This window comes from Lissotriton vulgaris, chromosome 2_1, assembly GCF_964263255.1.
Source record: "Lissotriton vulgaris chromosome 2_1, aLisVul1.2, whole genome shotgun sequence".
In the NCBI taxonomy this organism is placed as follows: Eukaryota; Metazoa; Chordata; class Amphibia; order Caudata; family Salamandridae; genus Lissotriton; species Lissotriton vulgaris.
Genome location: NC_141687.1, coordinates 388,681,717 through 388,706,989, shown reverse-complemented (window position 1 = coordinate 388,706,989; position 25,273 = coordinate 388,681,717). Strand labels below are relative to the sequence as shown.

General features: G+C 44.5%; 1 protein-coding gene across 1 annotated transcript in view; it reads right to left on the bottom strand.

Annotated features, from left to right (window-relative positions):
* LOC147730418 (aldehyde oxidase 1-like) overlaps positions 1–25,273 on the bottom strand; it is a gene marked incomplete at its 5' end in the record, with an annotated part of 524,934 nt that overhangs the window by 5,900 nt on the left and 493,761 nt on the right. Inside the window, 3 exons of the mRNA XM_086954065.1 lie at positions 2,389–2,556; positions 11,791–11,979; positions 12,755–12,820. Coding sequence (XP_086810191.1) covers positions 2,389–2,556; positions 11,791–11,979; positions 12,755–12,820 — 423 coding nt within the window. The remainder of the gene's footprint in view (positions 1–2,388; positions 2,557–11,790; positions 11,980–12,754; positions 12,821–25,273) is intronic.

The following is a 25,273-nucleotide window of genomic DNA, read 5'->3' as shown; positions in this document are numbered from 1 at the left end:
AACATTCTTTCCAATTCTTTGTCACTTGAATCTAGCCAGGTCTTTTTGCTTAAGCTGTCTCTTGACTGACGTTCCTTCTTTCCTCTTCCCTTCTTTCTGACTACCTTTCTGAACACCCCGTAGCTGTGCAATATTTTGCTAAACCTAAGGTACCTAAGGCCGCTCTTTCTCCTTCTTCGCGGCCAAGGCATGTAACGCCCTTCCGCTTCACCTCAGACAGACAACATTGCTTCCTATCTTTGTAAGAGACCTTAAGAACTGGCTCTTCAACAGAGGACCTTGATGGACCGGAAACTGCACTCCCCCACCCCTAGCGCCTCGAGACCCTCACAGGTGAGTAGTTGTGCATTTCAAATGTCTGATTGAAGGTAAGATGGATGTGGAAATGAGTTAAGTTCTGCTCCACGCAAATTTTAATCACTACGTTTTCTTTCTTTACATTTTGATTCCAGAACTCTTAAGCCTTCCCCATACACACATGCTGAGGAATTGTGGAATTTCTTCAACCGTCAGTTTCTCAATTGCCACCCTGAATAGGTGCAGTTTGTATGCATTTTGCATTAGCATGGGAAAATCCTTTAGAGGTTATTATCCAATTCTTTTTTTCCCATTCACCAAGATTTAACTTTCTGTTTGCTTTGCTGGCGTTTACATCTTCTCCCTGTCTCTTTGTTTTACTCGGGCTCCTTTTACTTTTATCAGTCATATGGCTTTTTTGTATTTCTAATGCTATCAACTTACATATTCAGCTTGTGATTTAATATAGTAGTTTGTACCTTTCTTCTGTAATCTCTATGGCAACGTGTCAGGAGGGACAACATTGGGCCCTGTGAAGCTGTTTACATCTTTGATTGGGTCAATGTGTGCTCTTTGTGCGATAGTTCACTATAGTAACTTAACTCAACGCGTAATTGCACAACCACGTGAATTTTCGTAAATCAGCAGGCTTGATCAGTTTATTAAAGCCCACTTTAGTAAGGTTTTACGTGTCTCTAGTGTGGTTTCCCACTTGCCAGGGTTTTCATACTATGTGAGAAAGTAAATGGTCTTCAATAGAGTGCTGCATCCAGTTCCCACAGCTAGAGGATGAGGAGACAGTAAGAAAAGGTACATTGATGTTTTCTTGTTGGCAGTTGTGTACCACCACCCCATCGCCTCTGCAGCTTTTATTACTTGATTGCCCTGTTCACACATTATAAGGTGAGCAGTACTAACTGAGCAGATTATACTCACAGTTACTACAACTCCGTCAAAATAAAACCAGCAACGCAAAGGCTGGAAGCAAAATGGTGAATGCAGGAAAGGCGGAAGTGGTTGAAGGTAGCACTTCAACCATTTGAGAGAATGACCACTTCACGCATGAAGAGTTTCCTCTCAAATGGACAATGTCTTACCAGAGTGCTCCTGTTGCGTGTAGGTGAGGGACAAATGTTGGATGACATGGCATTTCTCCAATGCACCAGTTTTAATATGTGCCTTGATGGAGAACTGGTGAACTGGTAACATTAACAGGTAATGTCACTCGCACATGCACCAGCCAGGTTCGCTAAACCCTTAACATTTACTTGCAGTTGATTCGGTTGTTTTGAACGGTAGTACAAATGAGAAAAAGCACTCAAGTAAGAAGACTTCCACTTGGTCTTCTGCACACAATCCAGAGTAAATCTATTGAGGGGTTTCGACCCCATCGAAAGCAGAAACAGAAATTGTGGGCTTGCATAATTTTACTGCTCAACTGCATATTTTAATATCAATTGTTGAAACAATACATTTGTGTACCTTACCTTAGTATAAATGTTAGTGACCAATGCTTCTTTTCCACCCAATGTGGAATTCTGACATTCTGCAGCTGAGTAATCTGCAATTTCTCTAAGTCCCACTCAAAGCAGCCATGAAAGCATATTAGAACCACCCTCTGAAATTGACATCTATACCTACTCCCCCCAAAGAGGATTCAGTCAATCTGATAATTTGCTCTCAGACGAAGAACATTAAGGTGAGCTCTGGTGCCAATCTGATTGGTTGTAGTGTGGTCAATAAGCTTGGTTCCGCTTCAGAGAACCCCTCAGTTTTAACAAAAATACAGTTCCGACCTGCTGGTAGTGTCTAGGGCGCTCAGTTTTAAAAATAGTGAAGTTCTACCTTTTCCAGTGTTTCGGGACTTAGTGAAGCACTCCTGAGAAAGGCTCCCTGAACAGTGCCACATGCTATATTCCTCATTCTAGAATTCAAAACCAATATATGTCAAAAGTCAAAGTGCACTGTAAATATCTTGGTAGAATCTATGCTAGAAAGCAAGACTTGAAGAGAGATAAATTATCACTTTGCGTCTATAGTTCACTACCCGCATTTACTCTGAAGTAATCTGAAGCTTCTGCGCATACCTACCATGTTAGTAACATTATCTGAACACGCCATCCAGATTCGCTCAGGTGTCAGTGGGGTCCTGGTCACTGCAGAGCCTTCCAGTTTCCGTTCTTTGCGTGCAGCATCTATAGCATCCTTGATGGCAAAATAGACGGAGCATCCCAGGAACAAAGATGGCTCCCCCACACCCTACAGGAAGCAATAAATCTTTTGAAAAAACTGAATCATAGCAGACCTAATTCATCATGACCACACAATGCAATCTCTACCCATTTACTAACAATGTCATTCTAAACATGTTTCTATTGTGATATACAAGTTGAACAAGTCACTTACCTTCGGTAGAGCTCCTTCTGGTGAATACAATTTATAACCACTCTTTGTTACTAATAATTGAGAATATTCTTCAGGCGCCACACTAGACCCGGAAACCTTCTCAGAGATGCTCCTGCACGTCACAAGGTGGCACTATGTGGCTCTGTGTTGACTCCATATCAGTGCCACCCCTTTGTGCTGAAATAAGCTTCTTGCATGACATTTTCCTCACCCACAGGCATGGAGCGTGAATCAGTTGTCGATATCAGTACGCATGTTCCTAACTTGAGACCATTTTATGTGCTAAACAGATGCCACTCCACAGAACAGAGAGGTGGGAGGGTGATTAGGAATCTGCAGCTGGATAGAATATCCGCTAGGAACATTGTTACAGAAGGCAGGTAACTTATTCTTCTGATGGACACTTCTAACCACAGATTCCTCTCCCAAAGCAGTACCTCCCCAAGGTGGATCTCTGGTGTGGGTTCATACCAAAAACAAAAAGACATGCAGAACGGCGAGTTTGAAATGTCCTTCCCTGACAACCTAGTTGTCAAGGAAACAGTGTTTTGTGAAGATGTGCACTGACACTCAGGCTACAGCCTGACATATATTAACAACAGGGACTCCACAAGCCAATACAATCTTAAGCCTGATGGAATGAGCCCTCCGTCCTTCTGGAGGCTGCTTCATGGCCCGTGCATATCAGATCTTCATAGAGAGAACTATCCCGTTCAACATGGTCTTCTGCACCACACCTTTCCTATCTATGTCCTGGAGAACCCCAGAAAAAGCTGATCATCTACACGATGGTCCTTCGAACGATCAGCGTAGAAACATAAGGCACATTTGAGCTCCATCTGATGAAGCCTCTCCTCGTCTTTTCAGAGGCAAAGAACACTGGCAGATTGGCGGACTGCCCAATGTGAAAGGGAGTCACAACATTTAGTTAGAAGGCGCCTGACTCCTCAGCATCTGTTTGTCTGGAGTGAATGGTGGTCTGGCTCTAAGGGAGTACACAGAGAAATATCAAGACCAAGTTAAGGTCCCACTATGGCATCACAAATAGTGAATTAAAACCTTTTATAACCCGCATTACTTCAGGTGAATTAAATAAGAACGGTCGGTCCAGCAATCATAAAAAAGCTGAAAGGGCAGACAAATAACCATGAAAAGTGCACACTACATGGCCTTGCTGGGCCAAAGAAAATAGAACAATGGAACATCTGACAATTTGGCTTGTAAAGGATCTATCTGGCAGACTCCACATCAGGCCACAAATTTGTCCTAAATTGACTTCAGGTGGCAGACCACATGCAGTTAACTGCTGCAGCTTAGTCTCTATGCACATAGGTGTCGAATATGCAGGCTTGGGTGAAGCACCCTGACCTGCTGCTGCAAAAGAGATCCTCTTTAAGTGGATGTCAGATCAGAGGGCAGATGCTCATGCCCAGAAGTTCCGGGAACCACACTTGCTTGGTCATATCCAGAGCCACTAGGATGACTTTGGCCCAGTCCTTCCTGATCTTTTTCAGAACTTGGGCAGGAGAGGTAAGGGTGGAAAGGCGTACAGGAGTCTAATGTTTAATTCCAGCTGGAATGCATTTCCTAGCTAGTCTCGTTTCAGAAACACCAATGCGCAATACCATTAACACTGCGCATTCCCGTCAGTGGTGAAAATATCAGGTCAAGGATCTCCCTGCTGTAAGAAGATAACCCAGTGCCACCTTAGGGTGTAGATGCCATTTCTGAACCAACAGATGCCGTTTACTGAACTTGTTCATTCTGGCATTCAAGGAACCTCCAGTTGGTTCATGATTAGTGAGATAACCTGATGTTCCAGCATGGCACAGGATTCAGAACCCGACGCTGCCCAGCTTGTTGCAATACCACATGGCAGTAGTTGTCAGTGAGAATCTCCACCAGCCTCTAACTTGGTGGAGAGCAAGAAGGCCTTCATTGCCAGATGAATAGTCTGCAGCTCTAGTAGACTGACATGGAACCAGGCTTCAGTTGGAGTCCAAATTTCTCTGATCTCCCCCTCCCCAGATGACCGTCCAAACCCATGAGTTACATTTGTTGACACTGTGAATTCTGTGACCAGAACCAAGCATTTTGGGACTGGTTTCGGGGTAACGCACCTCATCTGCCATGCTAGCTTGAATCTGGCGGCGAAGCGAGGACGGGACCCACGTCTGGGTATACCCTTCCCAATTAGGGCGACAAATGCAAAAAGAACAGATGATGATCGGAATGCTGAATTAATCAAACATTCACCCCCAGTCACAGATCTGGGTTAAATCCATCGTTTTTTTGCACGCCATGAGATCCAGGACTGAAGTTGAAACATCAGGACCATTGCCTGAACGCTCTACAATGGAGGGAATACATTTATTTGCACTATGACCAGTCTAGCCCTACTGAATGCCAATCTTTGTGACCGAATCAGGTGAAACTTAATCTCGTTAATAATGAAACCCAACAATGTCAAGAGATTTGCATCTTCTTGAGGTGGTCTATCATTGATCATGGCAAGCCCACCTTCAACAGCCAGTCATTGAGGTAGGGGAAGACTGGTACCCCTAACCTCCGAAGGTGTGCTGTAGTCACTGCCTTCGCTTTGGTCAAAACCTAAGGGGTACTTGTGAGGCCCAAGGGGAGCACTCAGAACTGGAAATGCTTTTGGCTGACCTTTAACCACAGGTAACACCTGTGAGAGTGGGGGACTGGTATGTGAAATACACGTCCTGAAGGTCCAGGGACACCATGTAGTTTCCTAAACCCACAGTGAGGATTTTAAATTTGTTTGTCCTTCTGCAAGAAGGCATTTAGAGGTCAATATAGGTCAGATGCCTCTGTCCTTTTTCAGCACAAGGCAGTAGTGAGACCAACAGCCCTCTCCTCTTTCCTAGTCTGGAGCCCTTTTGATAGCACCATTGGAAAGCAACACTTTTACCACCTGCAGCAGAATGGAGAGGTATTCCTCTGAAAGTTAATGGGATGTGAGGAGAAGATTTGACGGAGCAAACAGAAACTGTGCTGAACGATCCGTCTGACCCATCGGTCGGATGTGATTGATTACCACCCTTGAAGGAAGTATTGAATTCTGTCCCCTCATAGGATGGATGTGTGCTGCTGAGGGCAAAATAAAGTGGCTTACAGAAAATTGTTGCAGGTGAAGGGCACTGGAGGGAACTAATGCCCCTGTGACCTGTGCAGTGTCTACTAGAGCCCTGTCCCTAACCAAGAAAGAATTGAGGTAACTGCTGTAGTTATTAGGGTGACTAGCACTAACCACGTTAAGTAGCCCCTACATTTCTGAACCTGATGCAGGAACTTCTTGCCAGGGTTCAATAGTCTCAGGGAACATGCTAAAACTCTAATGTTCTTGAAAGGCTTGAGGAATTAATCAGCTTTTTCGGCAAAATCCAATCCAAGATAGCCAAATTACTCTGGATTACTTTGCATCTTGTTTGGCACTGTAAAAGGGGAGTCAATTTAAGTTCAGCTGCTTCACACTTGTGATGTTCCATATATCTTGTAGGAATAATTACAGAAATGAAAGGCAGTAAAACAGAACAGGTTCACCAGCAATATTTTACATCAGCAAGTAAAGAACCTGATCACCACATCCACTACCTTCATGGCCTCCATGTCAGGCAGTCCTGCAGTATGAGTGTATGCGTTCTGATCTACAACATCGAATTTTAGAAGATATGGTAGAAATGGAGCCCAAAAGTCTTAAGGTTGTGATGAATAAGGCAGTTCCTCTGCATAGTATTCCAGCTGTGCCTTACAATACGCCATATCTGAATTCCAGTCATCGAATTTCAGAACCCTCCTACCGCCCAAGGCGATTGACACCGTTCGTTTTGCAAGCAATAGTGCCACAGCTACAAATTTATGATTCACTGCCTGAATAGGCTTCCAAGGCCCAGGAGATAGATTAAGGGCGTGCATCCCACCTCCTCCATTACCATATCTGAGAGGACCTTGCCACCTCCCTCCAATATCCATGTACTCAGGGGCATTCCCAGGCTAAGTGCAAAAACGCAGCTGAGGGGTACCGGCAGTGTTGAAAACTTGCATCTTCCAGCAAGCCAAATTTGTGTAGTTGGAGGGGGGAGTAGTACAGCTGCTGCAAGTATTTAAAATGGATTATTCTGAAATTGCAGTTTGATGCAAATATACCTATTGAGTTGCAGCAGAACTCCCAATCGTCCAGCGTGATTGGCTGCTCTAAAGCGACATTCCAGTGGCCCACAGCAGTGGTGGGGTGCTCAGGAAATTCACTCTGTGAAGCGTTATGGAGCCTACTTATCAATTTCTTACGGTCGGCACAAGTGAGAAGTATCTGTAGGGACCTCAGTGTTCCTGGTTCTTGAGGGAAGGAGGTAAATAGTGTTTTCAGCGCCGGTCGCAGCCTGTGGTATGTGAACTGCAAAAGTGGGTTTGTGCCATGCCCACCCACAAAGTCCTCAAATTCCAGAAACGTTCCCTCCTGCCATCGGTCTCCCATCAACCATATGCTCAACCTGTCCAGCTGGGTAAGCGCCCCGGGCTCCTGAGTGACCGAGATCGCAGGGTGATGTATTAATGGTAGAACTGACGCATATAAAGGGAGCATATAAGCAGGAGCAGCTAATGCACGCCAAGCTTGCTTAGTGCAATGTGTACTGTACTGTTAATATCTGTGTTCCCGGTGCCCATATTTATGTGTGTCAATATAGCTTTTAGGGGGGGCAGGGTGGGCCGCGTCACTCTCAATCATGGGGTAGTGGCAGTAATGCATAAAGCGCGCTTGCGCACACAAGTACTAAAGGTAAAAATCAGGGGCCCCAAACCCTCCTCATCTATAGGGGAGCGTGGGCGTCTGCCAGCGAAGCCGGGGCATCTTGCCCGCCCAGGCAAGGGTTATCATTGAGTATTGCAGAGTTTTGAAAAAAACCTTGGGTCAGTGGTATGGGAATGTTCACAAAGGTGTATAAAAAATTGGGAAGCACTACCATCTTCATTATAACCAGTTATCAGACAGGGTTAGGGGATGGTGTATCCAACAGGATACCTGTTAGTCAAGCCTCGTGATGGCGGTGCCATCGTTCTGATAATGACAGTTAAAGGGTCCCTATATACCCACACCCCCAAGTATTTAACAGGCTCAGCGCACTACTCCAAGGGATAATCCAAAGCTGGGAGGTCGGTACAAGTGGTGAGCTGTAATATGGTCAATTTGGACCAATTAATACTCAGTCCGGTGCACATTCATATTTTATGTATTCTCTAATGACTGTCACCAGGTTAACTTTGGGGTCTCTGACGTATAGCACCTTGTTGTCCGCATACAGGGATATGGCTATGGCCCGCTGTCGAAAGCACAGGGCCGCTGCTGCATGTTTCTGCCTTATTATACATGCTAAGGGCTCCAATGCTTGCACAGATAAAAATGGGGACAGCAGGCAGCCCTGTTGCATTCCCCTGTGTATGCCTATCGACTCTGAGGTGATCCCATTAACCCTGACCATCACCATGGGATTAGTATACAACAGATGGATCCATTGAAGGACGCCTGAGGCATCACCACGCGGGACATCACCACAAACATATGTGACCATTGTATAGAATTAAAGGTGGGTGGCGGAAAGTAGCACCTCTGCAGCGCGAATAGAGGGATCCAACTGGTAGAGGACCGAAAAAAGTGTGCGCAGATTATGGGCTGTGGACCGGGAGGGCACAAAACCAGATTGGTCCGGCAGTACCAGTGAGGGCAATAGGGGTTGCAGGGGAGTGGCCAGGATCTTAGCAAGTATCTTCACATCTGTGTTTATTTTCATTTTATTTTTTCAAATGTCTTTTATTGGTTTCATAGAATATGAAATGTTACATATGAGTCAATCAGATAGAAACAGTCTCACAGTAACAAAGAACAGAGCAACACAGTTAAATCACATATCTTTTGACTAATATGTATTACTGTAACTCGCTACACAGTTCAAGTATACAATGCGTTACACAATATGGTCATATTGTAAAGTTATTCCCATCAGATTACTGACCTGTACCGCCCTACATCATTTGGGATCCTTCACCATGAAGGAGAGTGGTTTTACCCACAGTAGATTTGGCAGGTCGTAGCCTCATCTAATGGATATGCCTCAAATGTGAGTGTGGTTTACTGTAGTATCAGGAGATAATCTGACTAGCAGTGCTAACTGTGATAAATTAATATGTGCTTAATGTGAAAAAATCTTAAAATTGGGTAGTAGAAGTGGAGAAAAAGAACAATTTTAATGAGATCCTATCCACTCCCAAGATAAAACCAGTGCATAGTAGTGTAAACAAATAACTACTGGAATAGATGTTTGGTCGACATGTTTCTGCAGTAAAGGCGGAGCCAGGTGGTCTCCTACTGCTTCCTCAGGACCTACACTTATGCTACTGCTTAGTGTAAATAAAATAGGGAAAGTGTTGAAAAATAATAATATATGGAGATATATTATATCACCTGAGATTCGCCTAAGCTTTAGGGAATGCATGCCCCACCTCACCTGGCTACAGCGCAGGTAAAACGGAGCACCGCTCTGTCCGTCGGTACCCCGGACATAGACAGCCTAGACGGACGTCCGGGGTACCCAATGATCTATATGGGAACAAGTATCGTGTGGCGCAGATTAGAACATGATTCCCCTTGAGTTTGGATATTTGAATCGCCATGCATCTGTTAACAGGTGGGATTGTGTGAGTTCATATCAAGCAGGTTGAGAATGTGTTGTTGTGGAGTGGCCTGGACCCATTGTATCGATCATCGGGCCATCAGAATCAGCAACTACTTCACAGGTGGCGAATGGTATAGCTTTATGTATTAGGATGCAAACCCCTCTGGAATATGTGCTATAGTTCGCGAAGAACTGGTTCGTGCCCCAAGTGGAGGTGTACCGAGGTGCTTTCCTGGAGAAAGGAGACCTTTATGCCATGTCTGGGCAAATAGGACAGTACCTGCCGGCTCTATCGGGGATTGGATAGCCCCTGCACATTCCAGGATATGCATCTTAAGGAGGAATGCCTAGAGGTCAGGTTTGGTGTAGTCATGGACAGTGGTAGTTAGTCAAAGTGGTGGATAAGCATGTGTATTGTTGCCTGTCAGAGTAAGGCAAGTTATTCGTACAAGATTTGGCATGCACAGTGCATATGTAGTGAGTCCAATAGAGTAAACTAAATAGAATTATGTGAATAAAAAGATAGTATAACACAAAACACCCTGATACCCCTCTACCACTTTGGCAGTATAACAGATACTGCCAGAGAATCCCCAAAAACGTCCCAATATCAGAAAACAAGAAAATATTAAAGGAGTCATCCTTGGGGGGGAGACAATGAATAATAGAAGAGCCCCTATTTGACTATGGGCATGTATTACATGGGATTCTGTAACCCCTGTATAAATGCCAGTATCTCATTTCTTTATAATTGGCGACTTGTGACACACCCAGGCGGCGATTATAAAGAAAAGACGTCAGAGTTCGACTATTATAAGTTATTACAGTACAGTCGAGTTATAATGTCACAATGCCGGCTGCCAGACCCGAGGGGTAACAAGAAACTCAAAAAAGGGGTTATGCCCAAATCACCCTCCTATACATGAGCAAGGGACATCCAATATGTATATAAACAAAAAGAAGTACAGAGGGATCAATTCAACATTTATTTGCATACAAGGTACAACTAATTACCCTGATGTTCAATATAATATTTACATATCCTATATATCCATAAGTAAATAAAAAATATATGTGTCAAAAGATGGGGTAGGGCACCAATCGACATAAATGTATCCATACACTTGATGAAGGATAAACAAAGGCAAAACACTCCAAATCCCATTCATGTCTATATACAATACATAATACATTATATACACCACATATACAACATCTACAATACATACATAAACCAAAAAAGGTTTTATACAACAAATATATATATATATATATGTATACCCTAAATAAGCAACAAATTCCCACAGTGTATACTCCTAACTCAAAGTAATACACTCAGAGGAAGTCCTCACAGCGCCAGAAGTAAAAACGCCCCTAACTAATCATTTTTAAAGGGCGCTTAGATCTTATTTTAGACCAACTCCATATTTAAGGGACTCCTCATCAAAGGTATCGATGCAGTCGCGGCCAAGTTTCAGCCAATCATTTCTATAGGCTTCATCAGGACAAGGGTATAGGGTCACTGCTATAGCAGTGAGGGAAGCACTCTCCAATCCCCAAATTACAGGGAAAGGTCACCACGGCCACTCAATCCGTTGGTTCACTATATGTCTGAAAGGACGCAGTCCTTCAGAGCCCACTACAAAATAAGGCAGGTCAGGTCAAGGCCATACGTAATGCAGCTGTTTAAAGAAAGAAAATGGAACATAGCGCTTCATTCTTCTGCTCTATATTTTAGCTTTTTCTTTCTTCTGCTCTATATTTTAGCTTACAATGACAAGCAAAGAAAACATGTAATATTTTTTGCACTCCTTCGACAGTTAGAGAAAAGCTAGAATCTTTCTGCATGTTTTTACACATTCTGAGCTAGTGCAGCTTTTTGATTTTTATAAAAAACTTTCTTCTATTCAACTGTTTCTAAAACTGTTTGCAACAAATAACTAACACGTTTTTGATGTTTTAAATTTTGCATTAGAGTTTTTATTTTTATTCTCGAAGTTTGCAAAAATGCTTGCTCTTTTATATGAAAGAGCTTCGCACCAAGGCTTTAAGTGCTGTGTGGGAAAGGTGATGGTGTGACCCTGTATGATGTGGGATAAAGTAACCACTGGCGTACATAATAAGGATATTGCAAGTCACCTCTGAGTTCCATAACATTAAAAAGGAACTCGGCCTTTGGCCACATTCCTCAATATGGTTATGGAACTCCTCAGTGAATTTCAGTATCTTTATAATGTATGGCACAGGGTTCTGTATCACTTATATTATCACATGCAATGGTAGAAACATAGCTCAAAAGAAACTGAAAATCGCTTCAAGCCCGCTGAAATTGTAAGTGCGTAAAATCACTGCCCCTACGCACAATGATTTGTGCATGAGGCCCAGCATTGCTTACCTTTGATGAGTAGATGGTGTACGGGTTTTTAGATGAAGCAAGCAGATAAACAAAGAACTTCTCTGGAATATCAGCAACAGCAGGAATCTTGTATTGATCCGGTCCCCGAGTATACAGGGATCCCTCTGGGGAGTATTTCAGCTCTTCTAAGGTGTACAGTCCCACTCCTTGCATGAAGGCACCCTCAATCTTCAGGGGGAGGAAAATCAGCAATAAGTGTTAACATTCTGTCAACCCTGCGTTGATTCCTACAAAGTCATCAAGTCCTGTGTTCTCCAGCCTGTCTTCACTCAGGGTAATCAAGGGCAGATGGAGGTTCTCACAGTGATAATGGGAAGTATGTATAATCATAATCATGCCTGAAAATATCTTGTATAGATGTAATCTGCCCAACAGAAGCACCCAGATACAGACTGGTGATTTCCTTCCCCTAAATGTAACTAGGGCTTGTCACAATATAATGTACTCACTGTCTTATGCAAAGACATTTTAGGACTTTGGCAAAGTGGGCAATTCTCCAAGGCTCCCACCGCCCAATGGACCCATGAGAAAGATAACATGCTGTAAATCTTACTTCTGTTTTTTCTCCATCTCAACCTTTAATATATAATACACAATTGTTTGGCCTGATGGGGCTTGCATTAGCAGAAAATATGTAATTCAAATGAAAGTTGTTCGAATAGGGCACCACAAAATATTTCTAGCCCGGCCCCAAAAATCCTTAAGATGACACTGTTCTTATGTATGATTGTGCATTCTAATTTAGATGAAGAGTGTCATATCCATACTGGATTTTCATGAGAAACATTTACAGTGAATGTTTAGGGAACTCATTTATGTAGTCTATTGTACTCTGGCATGGACACAACTCTCCTGGACCTAAGTTAGAAGCCCCATATGAAAATCAGTACAAACAGGACATTTATTTAGAATAATAATTGTCAAATCAGCACGCACAACATACCTGCCCCACATCCACACCTGGGTTTATGCTGGCACCGATATCCATCACAATGTCCGACCTGATGATCTGTTAAAAAAAAGTAAACAAATGACACAGTTTTATGGGAGGTGATCTGTGGTTGAAGGGAGTATGTGGCTAATGAGCCCATGTCATTAACGTGTCCCCTTACAATATATTCTTATAAAGAAAACATAAGCTGGCAAATAATTACAGACAGAATTTCTTTTTTCAAATTGCTATGTGTGTGTTGTGTAAGTAAGCTTGCTACTAAGTGCGACATACAACCTGGACATCTTTTGCCACACTCAGAGCAATGATGCTCAGATGCACGCTATGAGCAGAGGCTCAGATTAAGATGCATTTATCTTTAATTCTGCAAAATGGCGCAGTTAACGAAGATTGCTAACAGTCTTGCTCCAGGTATTCATCACCTCCTTTCTCAACTTTTATTCATAATGGTTGCATGCTACTGGTCCACACAATCGACCACCAAATGGCGATGCACATTGAACAGGAACAATGAAAGCATTTTCAGAGCACCAGGCAAATTAGAATTTTGCCTGCTTGTGCGCACGCTATAAACTGTAGAAAGTCAATGTTTGGGGTAGTAATTTAGTGCAACCACTAGGCGGCATCCTAATGGAAGGTTGCTTTGATACTGAATCATGGTCTTTATTGCACTGTCTTGATAAGGGTTTGCATTTACGGAATATTCTGGGAATATTGTTGGTAGGTGAAGAGCAGACAGGATTTAAGAGTACAGAACCTATTTGGCAATTGATGGCAAATTAAAGGCAAGACACATTAACGGGACTTGTAGAGGAGAAAAAAATCCAGAATATCCTTGGGGTTTGTTGAGTGTCTAGCAGTGAACCAAAGACTAGATCCGTGCCATTGACCTTAGGAGGTAGTGAACCAGAGATAGGGTGCCCATTCTCATAGGCATATGGGATGACAGACAGGGCCCATACGGCCCGCCTCTCCGCCGCCCATTCGCCTCCCAGCTCCAGCCCTGCTCCTCCTTCCCACCTCCCCTTATATGGCAGCCACTGCGCGGTGTGAGAGCAACCCTTGACCCTGCTTCCAGGCAGGACGCTCCCCATGCCGCGCAGCTCCACCTGACTGCGCCCGTGTCCCCAGCCCAGCTGCTGCTGCTGTGACTGTGTTCAAGGCCCGCCGTAGGCTCTGCTGGTTTTTTCTTGTGTAATTGTAATTGTACTGTGTGTACTTTATTGTAATTGTACTGTGCCTGGTTTGTGTTGCTTAGAGGCTTTTCAGTGTTTTTTACCCACTGTACCCCTCCTACCTTCGGTTTCCCTCTGCCATTTTTTCCCTCCCGCTTTCCCGCCACTGCGTTACCTGTGGCCCTCCCTACCTCGCCGCCCATATGCCTCCCCGCTACCGCCTCCCAGCTGCTCCTCCCTCCCACCTCCCCTTATATGGCAGCCTCGCGCATCCGTCGCGCCGCTGGCACCCCAAAGGCAGGTCTAAGGCAAGCCCAGCTCCAGAACCCCTGGCCCCCGCGAACGCCACAACCCCCGAATCTGCTACTATGCCAGCACCCTCCACGCACTCAAACTCGGATGAGATCACACCTCCTACCGGGCAACCCCAAAACACACCCAAGGACCCTTCTCCTGCCGGAATTGTAGATTCAACAGCATCTGCACCGCCAAACCAACGCCCAGGAAAGAACCAAACTACCTCAGATTCATCCTCCTCAACACCCGCTCCGCCTGCAAACACGCCGTTGATCTCTGGGACCTACTCAGCTCAACCTCCCCAGACGTCGCCTTCCTGACAGAGACCTGGCTGAACCCCTCCTCAACACCCGACATCGCCACAGCCATCCCGGAAGGCTACAAGATCACCAGTAGGGATCGCACCAACGGAGTAGGAGGAGGAATCGCCATCATCCACAGGAACACTCTCAGAGTCTCGACCAACACCCACGACACTTTCAGCACCACCGAACACCTGCACTTCCAGATCCACACCGACCCCAACACCACCCTCAGAGGAACCCTCATCTACAGACCCCCGGACCCTGACCACAGTTCAGCGACTCCATCGCCGACTTCGTCAGCACACACGTCCTCGCCTCCATGGACTACATCCTCCTCGGGGACCTGAACTTCCACCTCGAGAACAACAATGACACAAACTCCACCAACCTGATCGCCAACCTCAGACCATCTTCTCCACAAGCCCCCACGTCTCCTTCAACCACACCACCAAACCCCACTGGACTGACCATCGCTGCATCCACTTCACCTTCAGTAAGCCCCCCACGCACACCGCACCCAACAGATGCCTCGCCGCTGCTGGAGCAAAGTCACTGATGACCAGCTAACCACCACCCTCACCCAGAGCCCACCCGCCAACCCCAGCGACCCCTACACCGCCGCCTGCAACCTCAGACAGTGGATCTACGACTGCGCCAACACACTCGCTCCGCTCAAGCAACCCTCTAACAATCACACCAGCAAGAAAGCCAGATGGTTCACCAAAGACCTCCAAACGAACATGCCGAAAACTGGAGAAGAACTGGCTCCGCGAACGAACACCGGACAGCTATACAGCCCACAAGAACGCCACCCGCAGACACCATCACCTCATCAGATCCGCCATAAGGGCCTCATTCAAAGACCGCCTAGACAACAACGCACATAACAGCAAGGCACTCTTCAACATCATGAAAGAACTCTCCAACACCAACAACATCCCACCATCATAAGACCTGTGCGACTCGCTGGCCTGCATCTTCCACCGCAAGATCGCCGACATCCATGACAGCTTCAATGTCACGAACTCCCCAACAACCACTGAGACCTCCACCCCTCGACCACCACCCGCACCAACCGTCTGCCCTCCTGGACCAACATCAACGAAGACAATATCTGCAAGATCATGAACACCATCCACTCCGGATCACCCTCAATGGCCACACCACATCTTCAACAAAGCCAGCACAGCCATCGCACCCCATCTCCGGAAAGTAATCAACACCTCCTTTGAGACAGCAACCTTCCCGGAAAGCGGGAATCACGCAGAGTCAAAACATTACTCAAGAAATCCAAGGCGGACCCCAAGGACCTCAAGAACTTCCGGCCCATCTCGCTGCTCCTGTTCCCGGCGAAGGTCATCGAGAAAACCGTCAACAAACAACTGACCCGCTAACTCGAGGAGAACAGCATCCTGGATCCGTCTCAGTCCGGGTTCCGCAGCAACCACAGCACCGAAACCACCCTCATCGCCGCAACTGATGACATCAGGAACCTGCTGGACAACGGAGAAACAGCGGTCCTCATCCTCCTGGACCTGTCAGCCGCCTTTGACACGGTCTGCCACAGCACACTACCAACACGCCTCCACGAAGCCGGGATCCAAGAGAAGGCCCTGGACTGGACCACCTCCTTCCTCTCTGGCAGAACACAGAGCGTCCGCCTCACCCCCTTCCAATCTGCGGCATACCCCAGGGCTCATCCCTCAGCCCAACGCTGTTCAACATCTTCATGGCACCTCTTGTCCAAGTCACCCGACGGCACGACCTCAACATCTCCTACACCGATGACACCCAGCTGATCCTCTCCTTCACCGAAGACCCCCACACCGCCAAAACCAACCTCCACAAAGTAATGAAGGCCATCAACGAATGGATGAGGAACAGCGGACTGAAGCTGAACTCAGGCAAGATGGAGGTGCTCATCCTCGGATCCACCCGCTCGGCCTGGGACGACTCCTGGTGGCCGACCACACTGGGAACAGCTCCAACACCCACCAACCACGCACGCAACCTAGGGGTCTACTCCTCCTCCTCCTGCTTCAACACCCTCCGCATACTCTGTAGGTTCTACAAGTGGATACCCACCGAAACGAGAAGAACGGTCACCCAGGCCATCGTCAGCAGCAGGTTGGACTACGGAAACGCACTCTATGCAGGAGCTTCGGCCAAACTCCTGAGGCGGCTGCAATACATCCAGAACGCCTCCGCATGTCTGATCCTCAACATCCCCCGCGGCAGCCACATCACACCCCACCTGAGAGACCTGCACTGGCTCCCCGTCAACAAGAGGATAACCTTCAAGCTCCTCACCCACGCACACAAAGCACTCCACAACCAGCATACCTCAACAGATGACTCTGCTTCTACACCGCCACCCGCCAGCTCCGCTCCACCGGCCACGCCCTCGCCGCAGTCCCCCGCATCCAAAGAGCGACCTCCAGTGGCAGATCCTTCTCCCACCTCGCCGCCAAGACCTGGAACCACCCACCTACGGCAGACCCAAGACCTACTCACCTTCAGAAGTTTCCTTAAGACCTGGCTCTTTGAGCAGTAGCAGCACCCCCCACCCCCAGCCCCTTGATACCTAGTGCGCTTTACAAATGATTGATTGATTGATTGAATGACAGAGGGGCCCATGCCCTAAAACTAAAGAGGCATCCGTCATGCCTCTCACAGAGTTCAGGAGGCAGGTCAAACGACGTCAACTCCCTTCGCTCAATCTCCACGCAAGGAGGTTGAGGCTTGACAGGTTTGGGTGGAGGACCGTACCCTGCTGCTGCAACAGAAGATCCTCCCGAAGAGGCAGTCTGATCGGGGGATCGATGGCCATGTGTAGCAGCTCGGGATACCAGATTCTTCGTGCCCAATCCGGAGTCACAAGAATGAATTGGGCCAGGTCGCGCTTGATATTCTTCAGCACTCTGGGCAGAAGTGGTATAGGCAGAAAGGCATATAGAAGACCGCAACATAACTCACGATGAAAACCGTCACCTCTTTTGCTCACCATGCCATTTCAGTTTGGACCCAGTCATATGTAAATCAGTCTTGACCCTCCTCCTCGTGGGAACACTCCAGCCCGAACTACCAAGCCAGATCCTCCCTGAACCGATACACATGCAACCCAGGATTGGTCTTGCCCTAGTTATGGGCTCATCTTTGGGTACAGCTTGGTTCCAGTGACACAGTGAGCATGGGATCCATATCTGGGCACACCCATGGTAATTAGGGTCGTATAAGAAACATACAAAAGGTGATGTGCGGTTGCCTGCAATAAGTCTAACCACCGGTAATAGCTTGAGGTAGCAATCCAACCCACTATTGTTTTGCTCACCATGCTACCTCAATTTGGACCCAGCCATATGCAAATCAGTCTTGACCCTGCTCTTCATGGGTTGGGATGCTACTCCTAACGACTGCCAGTGGCTACATAAAATCACCTTTTGTGTGTTCAATAATATGTAGCACCACGACTTCAGTGGCGGGTTCGATGGCTGGCAGGACACTCCCTCTCTGAGATAGGGTTCCCCCCATTAGAGAGACCCATTGGTTGACTACATTCAGTAATATTAGCTTTGACAACTTCTCTTCTTAGAATCCCACAACTACTTTCCGCAGCTTTACATTGTCTGCGATGTTCACAGTGCTCCAGAAATACAGATTCCTCTATGCACCTGCAACCCCCCCTCATAGGACTGGTAGCCCTCAACAACCAACATTCCATGGCCCCATCTTGAAGCTTGGACTGAACAGGGCATTATAACTATTTCTGATTCAATTTCAGCTGACGAATTCAGAACCCCCTCCAGCAAAAGCTCCCATAGAGCAACAGGAGTTTGTGTAAATCCCTGCACTGCATGGCAGGCACCGTGAGGTGCCTGCCATACAGTGCAGGGATTTACAGGGGCCCACCATAGGTCCCTCCTTGGCACCCAACCGAGGCCGTAGTGAGAAGGGGCACTGCTAGGGTCCCCCAAAGTCGCTTGTTGACAAGCTTTCCATGTCGGAAAGCCCGAAATGGAAAGCCTATTGGAAATCAATATCACAATCCCAACGGCAGAAATGCTGTCCGCACGGAATTATGTTTGGTTTGCGACTGGCCTAAGGGCTCCATGAGGCCTTAGAAAGCCATCTGAAATTACTGGTCGGTGTGAATTGCGACCGCTGTAATCCTAATATGGCGGTCAGAATTCAAACCAAAGTGGTGAGTCAGACAGCCTCCGACCCTTGGTCGGAGGCTTTCCGACCGACATCCTAATGAGGGCTAATAAGTCAAAAATATCGATTCACACAAAATTGACTACAATATTATCACCAGAATTCAATAATCATTAATAAGTAGATTAAAAAAACACGTTTCACATACTTCAAATAAACCCAAATCTTGTTATACACATATTAAAATTACATAAAAGTATAGTACATCAACAAAATATTTACCGTTCACCCCACCCCAAAAAAATTATCAGTCTAAAATATGAACAATAAACCACTCCCCAACAATAACATTAACTACAAACATCCAACACAAATCTATATATAAATATAGATATATATATCTGTGTGTGTGTGGGTGTGTATGTATATATATATATTTATTTATTTATATCCAAAAATATTAAACTGTTTATCATACATCAGAAATAATATCTAAATTAGCATTTACCATAGGACTCAACTGATAAAAAAAATCAAACGAAACCTACCATCAAAATCAACCTATTAACTTTAACCAATAAAATCAAACAAATAATTAAATCAACAATATGAAAGGCACACCAATTCAAACATCTAAATACGTCATTAACAAGGAAACTCTGCCCGATTCTCTCTACAAACCATTAAGGAAGAAATATATACATCTCAACAACTACCTTACCAAGTAAGCAATACTGATTTTTAAACTAAAACGCAATTGTTCAATACAGCACACTTGACGGCGGACTATCAAAGCCGCATTTCAATGTTCTATTTTTTCTTTTGTATATTTTATATTTTAAAGGCAGATGTGCACAACAATTCCTGCACCTACCGTCGTTCGGTGCAACTGCAACGCTGAATAGAAGTCTTGAATTTTGGAATGGTGCACCATCAAACTTATTGTCCACAATCAATAAGAATATGCGTAAGCTCCGATAATCCTTTTAATTCTTTCTTATTCAATTCACATTCGTTGCATCAACGCACAACATCCAGCCAACGCGTTTTGTTCAATTTACACTTTACCTTCATCAGGGCTTTTACAATGGTAACTCATTGGATTGTTCAAATTCCTCTCAAGATGCTTCATATGCACTACGGTTTGCCAAGGAAAAACTGACGGGTGAGTCCTGCTCTGCCTGGAGGAGCATGATCTGCAAGAATAGCCATGAATAGAGGAAGCATCTGGTAGCTACACAAAATAGTCACATAACCAGCTAAGAAAAGGCACACAGCTTACACCACTTCCCATTGAAGACAGCATTCCATGGAAAGAACAGACCACACCTTAAGGACTAAAACAATGGTTAAACAAGGATACGTGTCCCACAAGAGCATTTTCCTTGAAGAAGACCTTCTATACTACAATCCAGGACCACCCATGAAGGTCGAAACATGTTGCCGTATGCAAACTGGAGGCCAAGAGCAATCATTTCCTGATAGTTTTAGTGCATAGGGGGCACTACAAGGAATAATGTAACACATGACGCTAAACCAGTTCAATAATAATAAGCTCTGAGCTTCATAGGGCCTTAGAAGAGTGTCATTATGTGAATGAGAGGGGGAACCTTAGGGAAGAAGGTCCCCAGGGCATTAAGAAATATGACACCAGGGAAAACTCTAGATATGTAATCACAAATAGGACTTACTCTCAAGAAAATGTGGGTTGAGGAATACTTGTAAATATGTGTCTACTTGTGTAAATGCACTAAATATGTAAATTGAAGCATCATACATTGCCTCAAGCGTTGTCACAGATCATTTGTTTTGTATTGTCATGGTGTATGTTGTAAATATTTCTGACATATGTGTATATATACCTAAAAGGATTGATGATAAAAATCCATTTGGCAAACTCCAGATCAGAGAGTTTTGTATTGTAGAAGTTGTTTAAAGGTAGAAGTACGGGCACTACTTACCTGTTCAGAAGTTATTATAAGGTAACAAGTTCATCAAGTAAACCTAAATAGGAATACTCAGATAGATTCCCATACTTATGAAAAGACTTTCATTTATGGTCTGGGAGGCACACTGTTGTTGATAATCATATGTAAAATATGGCATGTATATATTTCCAAAATATACATTTCCTTCACGTCCCAAGCAGGCAAACTACGGAGAAACATCAGCCCATATTAAGGTCACAGGTACGATAGACCGTCAAATATGCCATTACAATGTAATAATAAATGTGCAAAAGTTAAAATATAATATATATTTATACTATTACACTACTTTCAGATACAATAACAGCGGCTTGCAAATGTAACACTTCACAGAAAAGAAAGCTGTTACTAAATAACATGGTCTACACCTACAGCCAAGAAAGAACATTATTAGAAAACATAAACTGGAACTGTACTAATAATTATTCTCATGCATGTTATGGGAGGACAACTATAACCGATGATGTTGTATTTTATGTAAGAGAACACAACCACTCCCCAAATATGACATTATTTCGAAGTAAGAGAAATATTTCAGGATATAAGAGAGGCAAGCACTAGCTCCCAGGAACCCACAAGCACAAACCTTAAAGATATACTACTTATACCCACTTTAAAACATTTAATTGCACAAACTAAAAAAGCCACCAGCGATAATCCACCTGCCATTAGAAGATAACATGGCATATACATACCTGAACCATTAATAATTACCCATGAGGAACCTTTCCTTATACATGACAATCTAAATAATGAGAAACAAATCCTAATATTCTCTACAGCAGACAACTTAATAAAACGTAGCCAATGTCAAACCTGGATGATGGCTGGAACCTTCAAAACGAGTCGCAAACCCTTTGCTTGGATATATACCATACATTGTGAATATCAAAACACAATTATCCCTTTTATATTTTCCCTACTACCAAACTAAGACCTCCTAAACCATATAAACATAAAAAACTACTATTCCCCAAAAATAGTCATTGACTTTGAGAAAGCAATAATTCAGATAATTCTAAAAATATACCCCCTGCACAGCCATACAAGGCTATTACTTTAATTTCAATCAAAATATATGGAGCCACCACCAAAATTCTGCACAAAGTATAGAATCTTCCATAAATATTCCTTTGAAACAAAAAGAATTGATATCACTAGCCTCTGCCCCTTGAACTGAGGTGGCCAACCACTACTAATAGAAAGCGCTTTCTGCAAACAAAATTAAGTCATGTGTGGGGCCTGATTTAGGGTCTGATTATGAGTCTGGGGGTTCATGGACCGCCAGACTCGCGGTGGCGGGGTTCCATTCACTGGATTATGACTCTCTTAGTTGTTCCGTTGGTAGACTGCTTACTGCGGCAGGGAACAGCTGTTCCCTCGTGGTGGCGCAACAGAGGGACATTGCAATATGCTGAGAAAGACTGGCGAAGTACAGCCGAGCATATTATGAGTTCCTCTCACCGCCAGCCTTTTCATGGCGGTGAGCCCGCCACAAAAAGGCTGGTGGTGGGGGAACCTAGGGGGCACTACAGGGCCATGGGAATGCATGGCATGCCCCCCTATCTGCTTGCACCTCCGATTCCAGCACGGCATGGACTTTACAGTCCTGCTGGAAAATGTTTGTGAATTTCCAATGTGGTGCCCTTTTTCAGGGCATCGCTGTGGGAAAGGCCAAAAGAACGTCGAACTGCATGAGTTGAACTCAGAGGCAATACCATACGCAGCAAGGACTGCGGCAGCCCAAGCTGTGCACTTACTGGTGTACATGCACCCAGGGGGGTCAATGTTGTGTCGCCGTGTGTGCATCCACATGGCGTGAGACACAAGGTGGCCTTGTAGGGCCCCCTTTCTTTCCTCACCGCCACACTTTCCCTGGCAGTCGCATTGCCATGAAAAGTGTGGCGTTGACGAATCTCGTAATATGTTTGGCAACTTAGGCGCAGGCGTGCCAGCGGAGAGCCGGTGCAACTGCACCAAAGTCATAAACAGGCCCTAAGATCTTGGCAGGACTGGTACCACTGTTGATGTTTCGGTGGTCTTCCAGTCTGCCGCTTTGGCAGTCCGCCCGCTTGTTTTAGATGATGGCGGGTCACTGGAGGGAAGACCACCGCAGTCCCACAGCCTTCACCGGAATCTTTCTCCCTTGTTGACGGTGTCCAAGGCAGAAGCTGCTGTTGGAGGGAGTCCCACCAAGATATCAGCTTTCCAGATTACGATGTACCTTTCCCTCAAGACAACTGTGGCAGGGAAACCTCCAAGCTCGAGACGGCGGAACGGAAGAAAAAGAGTGACAGCTCACTTTTCTGGGGGGTCCTACCACCTGGAAGCCATTGTCTAGGTCCATTCTGTGCTGCTGCTACTTGACCATGATGCTCAGCCATCCCGTTGTCGCAGGGATCTGAGGTAGGCTTTTGTGGTGGGTGTGGGTGTACATTCAATAGTCTGTGTATGCCGTTGGTGTGCAATGCTATATGTAAAAATATGGGCATTTTGCATTACTTACATATACGTATTGACCGAATCATAAAATATGTGTCTTGAGACATAATGATGATAATAAGTAGTACTTACCTGTCTCCACATCACCATGGCCTCACTCCTTCATGATTCTACCGCCAGCAAAATGGGAACATCTAAATCTGCTCGGCACAAGTTCACTGGCCTGATGGCAATGCAATACTGTTAGCCAGCAGAGAAGACCGCTGACGCAGCGGGAAACTGTCTATTGCTGCAACACGGAGTACTTGGAACCGCCGCAGAAGCAGGGCGACTGTAAAACTGCCAAGATCTAAATCAGTCCCAAAGTCCCCTATTTCAAAGACACGTGGGTTGGGAGATCCCGTCGCTCCGGACACAGACTCCAAACGAAGTCCAAATACTATGGTGGAATGTCTATGACAGCACATTGGCACAGTAAGCATAAACAAACTATGCAGTGGAAAGATGACACAACACCTTCCAATCCACACTAGGCAGAACTCAATTACACAATACAAAATTACAGAAGCATTACAAAAAGAGCAAAGCTACCAGGAACTACGAATGGAGCAATCTGTTAACCAAAATGCCTGTATACATAGCAAACAAACCAAAAGAATGTTCTACATGCTACAATTTTTATTCATATTCTTTATAAATTACAAAGGAGTAGATTACTTAAAATTATCATATCCGAAAGTATATTATAAGATAAATGTTAACCGACTAAAGTCCTCAAAAACTATGACAAACTCTTAACCAACACACCGAATATTTTTTTAAATAATAAATATATTTTATTAGGTCAGTCAAATAATTATTTAAAATCGCATGTTAAAGACTGAAATAATAAAAATTATATATACTTTTTTTTTTTATAACCTCTTCCATGCGTTACGGTGGCCGTGTGCGTCGGACGGGCTGTCCGATCTGCGCACGCGTCAAATTCGCGGTGGAATTTGCACCGCGGCGAAGGGGTTAAATGTAACCATCACCAACCAAGATAGTTAAGTCCAACCTCAATACATCACATAAAATAATTACAACACATAAACAAAACAATCACATAAATTTAACATAATTAATATAATATTACATTTCCCACCCAACATAAATAAATGAAATAAAGCTTACTGTTCTGTAGCTGCAGATCTTTCTCTGTCTCAAGAATAATAAAAAGAGCATTCCACCAAAAATGAGGTAAATAACATCCCAAAATCCCCTCTACAATGCAAAAATATAATGAATCCAAAGAAATTCCTCAAAGCAATCCAAAGTATCTAGGTTCCATAACAAACCCAAAAAAGGGTTTTAAAAAAGAAATGCTCCAGCAAACCAGAAAAAAGAAAATTAAAGTAAAAACCATTGGTTATCATAAACCAAATAAAATTCCCTTAAAACAACCACAAAAAAACCATAACCTCCAAATATTCATAGAAGAAACAAGTTACTTACCTGTAACTACAGTTATCCAGTATTTGTATCTTTCATAGATTCACATGCCTGAATCATTCGCCGTCGTCATAGTGGGAGTCCCACGGTGCATAAATTAGACCCCCCAGGATACAGCGGCATGGATTAGCAAATTTAGCAGCACAAATGTGGAAAATTAGTGGCACAAATATGGAAATTTAGCGGCATTTTTGCAGCACTTTATTTTACTCATAATCATTCATTTTCAGCTTTAAAACAATGGAAACTATTTTAGTAGAGTATTTCACTTTGAAATAGGCCCTGATGTGATGTCATTTCCTGAGATGTACAGGGCAGCAATGTGATTTTTTTTATAAAAACAAAAAATGGAAAACCTTTAGTGTATGTTAAATGTTTGTGTTAAAAAAGTAAAACCCTTTGTAAGTGTTCTGGTTATTAAGCCTTTCTCTCACTGCTCTTTTGAACAAGTTCATAGTCATATATATAGAATGTCCTTCTATAGGCAAAAATACACGCTTTATTTAATTGTGAACATGCTAAATATGTTATGTATAGGGAACTTCACCTAAAATATTGCACACTGTAAAGAAAGAGAAACATACATCGAATTAAGAGTATGCATCAAGGATTATCTCTTTGTGCTACAGAAGGATGAACTAGCTCCTGTTGATTATA